An 11,790-nucleotide genomic window follows, 5' to 3' on the forward strand; every position below is an offset into this window, starting at 1 on the left:
ACCCAATTCAAACCTGAACATGCTCTACAGGTCCCTTGAGTTAGGCAGTAGGTAATGAGAAAGCAGAACACTATATCATGGTGAACATCTGTCCCAGTGGAGTGCAACCATCCTGAGGGCTGGATCCAAAGAAGCTAATCCACATACCCTCTTCCTGCACATTGATTCTTTAAACAGGGCTTGTTGTGAACTTTTAAATTGTGAATCATCTTAACCCTAGGCTAGCAGAACCCGGAACACCAAACAAATACTGCTTTGTGTCCCATATATAAAATGTGTGTACATTTGAGAGCGTGTATATATGCCTATCTTATAATGATACAGCTAGAACTCTGCCTGTACTTGGTACTACCTGTGTTTAGCACTGACTTTCATTGTTCCTTGCTGTTCTACAGGTGCCTTGTTTGCTTGTTGGTTATCATACTTTTGACATCCATTGTGCAAATACAATAGTTAGAGTTCTTATTCTTCCGCCTGGGAGAGTATTGATATAGTCTATTTTCTTCCTTCTTGCCCACAAGGATCAGATATTTTGTAGGAGTCTGACTGGAAAAGCAGTCCACAAAAGTTTCTGTATCCCAAAGACTGAAAAAAACAATGTGTTGTGTATTAACACAGGCAAAAGGCAAAGGACTTTGATTTACTTATGATGTTAAAGGGCAAACACACTATCTATGATTTCTGTATTTTTACAGGGTGGTTCCTGAATCTCCACGTTGGCTCCTGACACGCAAAAAGGGAGAGAAGGCATTAAAAATCATGCACAACATTGCAAAACACAATGGGAAATATCTCTCACCACATTACTCAGAGGTATTGTCATCTGTTTGAGCAAGAGGGTTTTTTTCTCTCAACTTTATAACTCTTTTGAAGGTTCAGTTGTGTTAAAATGTAATTCTCTTTATGTGATGGGCAACACTCTTGAAGTGCCACACCAGAATAAGTCCCATACCTACCTTGTTAATTGCAAGAGGGTAAAAGTGAACTGGCTGGAAAGACATGGGCTAAAAATGGAAGTCTGCAAACCAATGAATTAGGTCTTTCATTTGTGACACTCCTGCTTTAAAACCTTGGGGGAAATATCAGAAAGTAGCCTGAGGGACAATGGTACTTCCATCCTGTCAGGAAGGGATATCATCAGGTGTGTGGCACACTGTAACAGGTAGTTGGCAACCTGGGTTCCCACAGCTTAGTATCTTACCTAGGTCTTTCTCATAGTTCCTTTTAAGCAAGGAAGAACCTTCAAATTTAGCCCAGTTTATATAAAAAAGGCATGGTGCTTCACTAAAATCCTATAATATAGTTCTGGATGAAACTCAAGCAGTAATTAGCTCCACTCTTCTGAAACACCAAATAGCTATTCACAATTCCATGGGATTTTATTTGCCTGGTGATAAACAAGCTTCATAAACCATCCATCCAGCCCAAGCAGCAATGCTTATCTAGGACCATTCCTGCTATTATTGTAGACCTTGCATGAAGTGCACACCAGAAGGGGTATGTGGCAACGGGGGCATAGAAATTTCCAGTTGATTTATACCAATACTCCACTATCTTTCCACTTCATTAAGTACATGTGAATGACAGTCCTGGCAAGGTAAAGTTCACACAACAGCTTTTACAGAGAAGCTGAGCCCTAACTTACGTTGCACCTCTTTGGGTGTATGACTCTGGACAAGGATTTTGTGGTCAGAAGTGGAACAATCAGCAGAGGGATGAGCATGTTGACACGTACATTTCCACAGCCAGCTGCTTTATTCATAACTTGTTCAATTGCCCTAATGTTGCTAAAGCAGCATTTCTATGAATGTTATGTTGCTCAGGCGAGCACACAAGTCTTAATGACAGGGAGGGAGGTTTATTGGGGGAAAAAGTTATGTGTAACTTCCTTGGCCTGGAAACATGATACTCAGGATGAGGCTAGTACGTTAGTGAAGTGACATGACAGGAGTTTTCATGGGCAGGCTGAAAAGACTAACTGAGGGGAGAGGAAAGGGTAAATCCATTCATCGCTTTTGGCTGGGGCACATACTCTGGTGAGATTCCCCCATCCTGGGCAGCTTTACCCGGTGCCAAGTGTGGCCTGAGACATGTAGGGAGAGGGCTGTGCTGATGCAACTTCCCCTCCGGGTTCAGTCGTGCATCCCTACACTTCTCTAAACGTCAGCACTTTCAGTATGTCACGTCAGAACGGAGATAAGCCTCTTTCCCTGAATTTTATCTTATATTAGCTTTTTTACTTAAATGTCCCTGCCCATGACCCGAAGCCACTCACAGCTGCAGCAGATTAACCTCCACACATACAGATTCACGCTGGATCTGTTCCTGGGACTTTTTTAATATACAATGTCTGTCATTCTTGGTGCTGTGCCCAGAGGAGAGAGAGCATCTCCAGGAAGCTCGTTAGTCACGGATCAAGTGCATTTCTCACATTAACTCCCATCAGAATTCGCTTTCACGTAGAAGCTGCAGGATTTCAGGCAGAGTGGTGCAGGTGTGGGAGGGTGGGGAGAAGAGAGAGCTGGTTTGGGTAAGGTTTTCTGACATGTCTGTAACAATTCAGTGGATTCTCTGTAACAGTTTCACTGGCCAAGTCCCTTGCATGGCTCTGGATGTAGAAGCCTTGCATTTTTATTGGCATGCGGAAACCACAGATGATCTTTGTATGAAAGCAGATAAACATTTGCTGTTTTTGCTCTGTGAGTTACGACACTTGTACAGTTCATCTCCATCCAGAACTCATTAAATTAATTGTAAATTATAAACTCCTTTTTTCCTGTTGCTTGCAATAGTCCCTGAATGTTTGGGTATGGTTTTTTTCAAGCTAAGTTTTTTTAATTCTTTGTTTCTGTTCAAAAGCAGAATGAACTGCAAATGCTGAGTAAGAGCTACCTCTTGAGAGAATTGTGTATCAAAATCCCTTCTCCCTTTATGTATATATATGTTTCTACAATATAGAGATGTCTAGACAGATGTATATTCTAGATGTACATGGATGGACTGTCCTGTGCAGAATTAAGCATGCACAGAACTATATGTCTGTGCTGCGAGGAATCTTTTAATATTATTGCAGAAAAAGTGATATGTAATTCAGTGGGACATAAAAATTTCAGGGAAGCTGGTTATAAAACTTCCTCCAGAGTTTTCAGGTAGCGTACCTTTGGAAACATGGGCCCTGTCATCGAATTCCTGACTGCAATGATGTGAATAGCAAAGCTCTCCTTGACTTCAATGAACAAAACCAGGGTTTTTTTCTCCACAAAGAGTTGCCTTTCTGCAGTGATTTTTTTCTTCATCCATAAAAAAAATTCTCACTCATGTCTGGGGTTATTATTACTCTATTAAAACACAAAAATATATGGTAGCAGCTGTGCTGAATTGATATTTACTTCTTTGGAAAACTAAACCCATATTTGCACAGAGTCACAACTGATGGCTGGCAGCCTGCTTTTATAAACAAAGTCATGGCAGCTTTATAACCATAATATGAGAGTCCCAGAGCAGTGCAGAAACCCAGCAACTGCTGCCTGCCCTACGAAGGGCTCTGACATACAGCAGAAATGGCAGGGCTTTGAAGAAATCTTCTGGCATTGGTTGCAGAAGAAAAGCAAAATGGAGTAGAAAGAAAGTTGAAAGAAATGTGAGGTTTCTCTGTCCACTAAACAAAGCTTTGTCTCACTCAGTTATGAAAAAATCATGTGTAAATATGTCCAGCCAAATCTCACCGAAAAGCATCTGTGCTACCTTACGATGTGAAAACCAAACACAGATCAAAAGCTTGGGGCATAGCCCTGGCTGAGCTGATGAGACCCCCAGGCAATGCCTTTGGCTTTACTAATGTTCTCATTGTGGATCTGCATGTTCCCACCTGCTTCTCCATCCTTTCATTCTGCTTTCCTCACTGTCCAGGAATATTTGCTTCGGCTTCTGCGTCCACATGGACAGCAGATGCTGTGGTCCTAGAAAGGGATTTACTCCTCTCTTTGCTCTCTTAGGCCTCCTCTCAGGAGGGAAATGATAACTGAGAGTCAAAGCAAGCAGGCTGCCTGAAATCTGCCTAAAAAGTGTGCAGCAGGTGTAACCCCATGTCTCCCACAGCTGCTTTGAGAGCTGATGGCAGTCCCAGCCGCCGTTGCCTGCTCTTGGGCAGGTTTTGTTCCTGCCTAAAACCATCTCTGCCTTCTCTTCCTTGTCTTCTTCACCTGCTAAATGAACATACAAACAAAAGGGCTGCCAACCTGGCTTGGACATCACAGTTAAAAACCGTTGGTCACAGTTAAAAACATTATCCATCAACGTGCCTAACTCCTTTTTGGTCCCACTGATATTCTGGCTCCACAATATCCACTAGCAATAAACTCCAGTGTGTAAACACAGGCTGTATGAAATCCTGCCCTTTTCTGTTATTGTTAAACCTTCTAACTAATGATCTCATTGAGTGCCTCGCTGTGCCTGAATTGGAGGATGCTGTGAACATATTTGCTGCACTTCGTAGGCAGTATGAGACCCATTAGTTTATACTTCCCAAGATTTTTTTTCTTCCAAGGTAAAAGCCATATTCAGCACAGTTCTTGTGTATTCTAAGACCCACTGAATTTCACCAGATGAACATTTTGTAGCACCCAAATGCCTTCACAGACCTGCTTTCCCTCCTGCTGCCCAGCTGTGCCACCAGCCATGCTGCTCAGCCCATCGCTTGCTGCTTGCCCCCTCTCTCCTCGCTTCCGTCAGCCCATTGCTTTGCCCTTCCTGCCACAGCGTCCTCCTCTCTGTCACCTCTGGCAGAAGGCAGCTCTGCTGTCGGTGACCCTGATGTGACAACACTGCGTACTGCTTTCCAAGAAATTGTAGGTCAAGCTCTCCCAGTTTACAATGAGGGAGTAATTTTTCTGCTCTCGCCAGGATTGGTTCAGTATTTTGGGTTTTTTTCCTGACTTTTGCGCAGTGGTCACTAAGGAACACCACAGCCATGTCCAGTTATAAGCTATTTCCCATATCTGAGCAAGCTGGCTCATCAGCACCTTTGCTGGATAGGAATATTGCTGAGCACCATGTTTACACAGAAAATCTGCCCTAGCATCTGCCTGACTCCTGGCAACTGACTCTACTGCTTGCTTTTCTCCTCAGATCACTGTTATCAATGAGGAGGTCAGCAATCCCTCCTTTCTTGACCTAGTGAGAACTCCCCGAATGAGGAGGAACACGCTCATCCTGATGTATGCCTGGTGAGTGACCATGTCAGCCCAGCTCGTTACCAGGGTGGGGGCTTTTGGAGAAAAAATCCCTTGTGACATTTAGGATCTTTCCAACTGTTTATAGTCATTTTGTTTGCCTCTCAACATTTGTGGGTTTTTTCCTTTTCTCTTTAGGTTCACAAGTGCCCTGATCTACCAAGGACTTGTCATGCGCCTAGGAATTGTTGGAGGAAACCTCTTTCTGGATTTCTTCATCTCAGGAGCTGTGGAGCTGCCAGCTGCTCTCCTAATTTTAGTGACAATTGATCGCATTGGCCGTCGCCTTCCTTTTGCAATAAGCAACATCGTGGCTGGAATTGCATGCCTCATTACTGCCTTCTTGCCAGAAGGTAATTCCCTTCTCAGCATCAGGCTCTTCATGTCAATTACTTCTCTCTGACACCTCTTAAGCAAGGACAGTAGGCTGTGCAAAACTTTAGATAACAAGTGTCTGTTGATGCAAGCAGCATTGCAGTCATAGAACGACAGACCTTGTTTGTCTATAGATTGCCCTGGGTTGTGTAATGGTTGTACCTTTGATGGGTGGTGAGCAACAGCTGTGTGTAGTCTTAAAAAAAGACTTACTGTTTTTGAAGGCAAATGCAAAGGAAGAGTATTGAAACATGAAGGAAAATTACATTCCCTGACATGGAAGACACTTAATGATGTAAGAAATAAGTTATTTAGCTTAGGTAGCTTGTTGGTCTTCTCATTTTCAAGTAAAATGATGCAAAACACAACACAATGTAGGGGCTGAGGCAGACAACTTGGAGATAGTTGCCCTGCCCTCACCCTCCCAGGAATTTGGACAGTGATACAGGATTGAAAGAAAGGGCATCCTGTCTGGCTGGGGACATGACAGCCAGGGGATTAGGCTGCTCAAAAATGGGACACCTGAGGTCCAACTCTTGCTCGCAAAAAGAGTCTGTTTATACAAATGGGAAAAGCTTGTGAATGCTCTGTCACGCTGGGATGCTCACACAGTTTGAGTCCCCTGGCAGAAGGACAAGGTACACGGACGTCACCCTCACCTCAGGGTGTCTGATGGACTGAAGGGGTGCCAGAGAGACAACGTGGATTTGTTTTGTTCTTCCTAACCTTAGTTTTTCTTACAAGTATTTGCACACAGGACTTTTCAGGGCAAAGGCAGTGTCTCACAACATGGGATGAAATTTGATGGGGGTTTGTTTAGTTGTTTTGGAAGGGAAATAACCCCAAGCATCTCATTTTTTTGGTCAAAGCAAACGGAAATGTTTTCTTGTTCTTCCTATTGAAGTTTTGAGAAAACACAATCACTGCCAGAGCCCTCTCAAGTGGCAGAGCTCCTCTTTCTGCCAGGTTCAGGCTTGTTGTTTCACTCTCTGCTCTGTCTGCTTTCACTGTCTGCTCTGTTGTGGTTAGACCCTATGGGTGACCTTTGTCTCCCAAGGGCATTGGAGGAGTGTTTATTGTGTTCCTTGTGACACTCCTCCAGAGGTCAAAAGCTCTCCAGAGAGACCATTCAGACTGCTGAGGCATTGCACAGAGCTAGATGGGATGGCTCTGCCCTGCAGTGCAGATGTGACCATCGCACTGTAAGGGCTCCCCGATGATGTGTGCAGGGCAGTGGCTGGGTGCTAGGGCTTGAGTGGAGCCAGGACAGCCAGGCAGAGCCACTGGGGCAGTGTAAGACCCCTGGGCCCGTCATGTCAGGTATAAAGGTGGACAACAGGTTGGCCATGAGCCAGCAGTGTGCCCTGGTGGCTGAGAGCCAATAGGATCCTGCTGTGCATTAAAAGGACTGTGGCCAGTGGGTCAAAGGAGGTGATCCTCCCCCTCTACTCTGCCCTGGTCAGGCCCCACCTGGAGTATTGTGTCCAGTTCTGGGCTCCCCAGTATAAAAAAGACAGGGATCTCCTGGAAAGAATCCAGCTGAGGGCTATGAAGATGATTAAGTGCCTGGAGCATCTCCCCTACAAGGAAAGGCTGAATGAACCGGGGCTGTTCAGCCTTGAGAAAAGAAGACTAAGAGGGAATCTGATCAATGTTTATAAATATACCAAGTGTGAGATACAAGGGGAAGTAGCCAGCCTCTTTGTGATTGTCTGTGGAGACAGGACAAGGGGCAATGGCTGCAAGTTGGAGCACAGGAAGTTCCACACCCACATGCGGAAGAACTTTTTCACAGTGAGGGTGACAGAGCCCTGGGACAGGCTGCTCCTTCTCTGGAGATATTCAAGACTCATCTGGATGCCTATCTGAGTGATATGTCCTAAGGAACCTTCTTTGGCAGGGGGGTTGGACTCAATGATCTCTTAAGGTCCCTTCCAACCCGTACGATTCTGTGAATCTGTGAAAGACAAGAACCAGGGAAGGGGAGGATGTCCAGGAATAGCACTATTAGGAGCGTGTCTAATGTGCAGTGGCTAAACAAATTAAGAAGTGTAGTTGACCTGCTTTAATGAGAATTATTTTACTGTTGCTGCAGATGCACTTTTAGAGATAACTTGTTTGTGGTCAGAAGGTTTTGGGAGATGATTCAACAATGTTTCTTACAGCATAACTTCCTTATATAAATAAATGCTCTTTTCCAGAGCATAATTTGGACTGAGTCATGGTAGCATTTAACATTCATTTCGCCCACCCATGCTGTTATGCCACACCAGCATCTTGAGTCAATCCACTAGAAGTGATTTCTTATTCTCCAAAGTGGCCTTGCATGATGCTGGAAAGCAATAATTGCCAATATAGATTGATATCTACAGCAGTGGCCTTTCAGTCTGATTTGCACTGATCCAGCATTTCTGTGATGTAGCTTCTGCTGACAGGGATTGAGGCTCCCAGAAAGGCTCTGCTGACGCAGCAGGACACACTTCACCTGGTTTCTTTTTTGCATGAACAGATATCCCATGGCTCAAAAGAACGGTTGCCACACTGGGAAGGTTGGGCATCACGATGGCTTTTGAAATCGTCTATCTTGTGAACACTGAGTTGTACCCTACGACACTGAGGTATGTCAAAAACTCCTGGGAATCTTTCAACTTTTCCGTCTGCTTTTCTCTATCCCTGGTTTCACTGTTTTTTTACTAACACTTGGTTTTCTCCGGAGTTTCCTAACTGTAGAGTTACTGCTCAATGTGGAGGGCATATACTGATGAGAGAATTTGGGACCTAACTCTACATTTTACTCCTTGAACTGCTGGTGCATCTATTTGGTAGCACCTCTCAAATATCTCGCACTATTTTTCTTTTGCAGAAACTTTGGTGTTTCCCTGTGCTCGAGTTTGTGTGACCTAGGTGGGATCATAGCCCCGTTCCTGCTTTTCCGATTAGCAGCCGTTTGGTTGGAGCTACCTCTAATTATTTTCAGTAAGATTTGATTTAAAATAGACTTTTGGTTTAAATATCCTCCTCCTAACAGAGCTTTTTTTGGGGGGGTAAAAGTGTAATGTGTGACCTCATACACCACGCAGACCAGCCTTTCTCAACCTTGACACCTAGAGCAAGTGGCCGAACAGCAGATGGGTAAAATGTGGGTGATTTCACTGCACACAAAGGGAGAACTCATGTCTGCTTGGGTCACTTGGCTGAAGGAGCATAAAATAACCACGTGCCATGCTTTAAGACTGAGAAACCATACAGCTAGGTTCTGTAATTGCAGAGAAGTAAGCTTAGTTTTCCAAGAATAGAGGTTAATGTTCTTTAAAAAATACTTGGTTTGGGTTTTTTGGCATATACAGGTATGACTATGGATGTTGTATTAACCATAACTTCTTACTCCCGTCCAACTCTTTTACTCAGTTGCATTTTGGTAAAAATGAGCCTTGTGGAGTAATTCTGTGGAAGAAAAATTAGCTATGTCCAACAAGGAAAAGGGAGTCTGTGGCAAAACCATGAGATACATGACTGGGAAAAAAGCAAAAGGAGTAGGATACAATAAGGAGTGAAATGAGAGCTAATGACAAATTTAGCTTGAAAACAAAAACAGAAAGACAAGAGACATTTTAAAACATTACTGTAGTTCCAAGAATAGACATATGTAAAAGTATGGTGTTCTTGTCATCTAATCCTTAAATTCTGCTGCTGAAGGACATATGAATTCCTTCGAGGAAACAGCTACACAATCAAAGAGGATCAGAGAGGACTGTGCAATTGTCAGGGAACATTTTACTTTTTGCTCCAGCCCTTCTATTTTTTAGCTATGATATTATTTATATTGTATCTATGCAGGACATTATTCCAAAATAACCATTCCTGATGAACTAATTCAGCTTGGCTCTGTCTCTGAAAACTCTTTCCCAAGGATGAATTTTGGTCCTGAATCACATACTGTATTTTGGCTATGGATACATGAAGAGACTATTTCAGGAAAATCTCAGTGACTTCAAGAAACACAGATGCATCTGCATGATAGAGGCAGTTGAACAAAGGCAGATGTGTTTTGTGTGAGAAATACCATTATGTTTCCAGTGCAGTTTCTGTACACTTGCCTGTGTACATTTAGCTCAGGTTTTTTACTTCTAAGATCTCCCTTTTGGGACAATTCAGGCAGAAATTGAATTTATAGGTTTTTCTGGAGTAGGTTGAATTAATTAAAGATGATTGATAATGGCAGGGCAATCACCGCTGGCTGTTGCAATTGAAAAATCTCACTTCAAGCTTAATCTGAATAAAATTTCCTCAGTGGATAAGCCTTGAAAATAAGAAAATCACAATTTTCTTTCTTTTTTGTTTTCAAATTTTAATTTTTTTAAAGATTTCTTTGATGTCCCTCATAGGTATTCTCGCAGTTGTCTGCGGGCTCCTAGTATTGCTTTTACCGGAGACTAAGGGAATCTCCTTACCGGAGACCGTGGAAGATGTGGAGCAGCTTTCAAGGTATGATATGTATTTTCTTACTTGGGTGAGGTTTTCTGAGGGTGTTCTTCTCCAACCTTATCAGCTGTCATAATTTATTGATGTTTTCCAAGTGTCAGATAAACTCCTGAGTTAGGTTGATGTTATGAGCAGCTGGTGTTTTCCTCAACAGAAGTGTGAACTTTTCAGTACCTCTAAGGCAGGTTGTCAAAAAAATCTATGAGGGTAGAATCTGTATTTTTCTCATAGAGACACGAAGTCATCTTATGCACCTCTAGAAGCAGAACATAGTGGTGTGCAAGAGAGATACGGCAAAGTATAGCCTGCAGCTCTCTGCTCAAGAAAACCAGCTATTACCTTGCTCAAAACATCCTGTGTAGAAGGGCCCTTGGTCATGGGAGCATTACCACCGATTGTGAAGTCGTTGAGAAGTCATATACAAGATGACTTTATAGATGAAGAATTGTAGGCACAGGTTTCCCACTTCTGGCACACGGCAAGCCAGACTCTTCACTGCACTGCAGGCATGCAGGGAACATTTACACCTTGGCTAAATTTCTGGGGGAGCTACTGCTATACATTAATGTTACGAGCAGTAGCATTGGATATTACATCAACAAATTTAGCCTGCTTTGATGTACAGACTGAAGAAAGAGGAAATTTTCTATGCAGAAAGAAAATGTTTCAGTACTGTAGCTTGGACCACATCTTATGTTGTTTCTTTCTTTCTTATACCCCTCTTCTCTTCTGTTTTTTCAGTCATTTTGGCAAATGTGGCAAGAAACAGAAACACCAGGACACCGACTCTTACATTTGACCTTTGAAGGACAGCACTGAGCAAAGAATCATGTTCCCACACTGGGAATTTGTTCTCCACCTGCTGTAACTTCAGAATTTGCTGCAGAGTATGGATTAAACTCCATCTTCTTCTAAGCACAAGGACATTTAAAATAAGCAATGTATTTTTCTAGAAATATGGAATCAATTCTTGTTTTTTTTTTTTTTCCTGAGTATGCTGTTTGCATGAAGGGAACACTCTGTGGTTCTTGGTAGAGAACAGAACAGCTTTTAAAAGATGCACTATCCAGCTCAATGAGCTCTTATTTATTTCTTTACATATTTGAGCCATTCATTTATTTCTAGTGTTAGCATATAGCTTTTGGTGGGGAGGCTTTGAAATTATACTCCTTGTTTAAGGTTTGGAAGCCTTTGAGAAGGGAAGGATGAGTATTTCAACATGTTTTCCTTTGCCTCTGGAGAATCTGGACAAATAGAAGATCTGACGGCTCTGGAAGGAAGGTGCTGATCAGGAAGGCTCTTTCTCTGCCTGTCTGGGACAGGAATGAGAGGTGTGCATCAGGAAACCCTTGCCTTGGTTTGATCCTCTCCCCCAGAAAGCTTCTAACACAAAAAAAACCACTTTCCACCCTGCTCAAGGGCATTCTGAAATGTGTAAGCAGTCTTCCTCCTCTCCTTCATATGGATTTATGTAGGTGTCCTGTTCTACACAGGGTATTAGCTCTGCAGGTCAGATTGTCCTGATGCCCATCAGTGTTCTCCCCCCAGACCCATCTGGGGTTCATGTGTTACTCCATTGTCCTGTCTCCTGTCCCCTGGTCCCTCCATAACTTTGAGGGAAGGGCTCCTGCCTGCTGTCCACTGTTGGCTCTTGTCCAACCCTCTCTCTCTCGAGCATGATGATTTTTTTCTTCTAAAACAT

The 11,790-nt window shown here is 43.1% G+C and overlaps 1 protein-coding gene across 1 annotated transcript in view; it reads left to right on the plus strand.

Moving 5' to 3' along the window:
• The window catches only part of SLC22A3 (solute carrier family 22 member 3), a 31,486-nt gene extending 20,341 nt beyond the window's left edge, over nucleotides 1–11,145 (plus strand). Inside the window, exons 5-11 of the mRNA XM_084261372.1 lie at nucleotides 696–813; nucleotides 5,128–5,225; nucleotides 5,370–5,584; nucleotides 8,116–8,224; nucleotides 8,470–8,582; nucleotides 9,992–10,091; nucleotides 10,830–11,145. Of these exons, the coding sequence (XP_084117498.1) occupies nucleotides 696–813; nucleotides 5,128–5,225; nucleotides 5,370–5,584; nucleotides 8,116–8,224; nucleotides 8,470–8,582; nucleotides 9,992–10,091; nucleotides 10,830–10,887 (811 nt within the window). The 3' untranslated portion in view covers nucleotides 10,888–11,145. The remainder of the gene's footprint in view (nucleotides 1–695; nucleotides 814–5,127; nucleotides 5,226–5,369; nucleotides 5,585–8,115; nucleotides 8,225–8,469; nucleotides 8,583–9,991; nucleotides 10,092–10,829) is intronic.
• Nucleotides 11,146–11,790: the final 645 nt, after the last annotated feature.

The sequence above is a fragment of the Gallinula chloropus genome (genome assembly GCF_964237585.1).
Source record: "Gallinula chloropus genome assembly, chromosome: 3".
NCBI lineage: Eukaryota > Metazoa > Chordata > Aves > Gruiformes > Rallidae > Gallinula > Gallinula chloropus.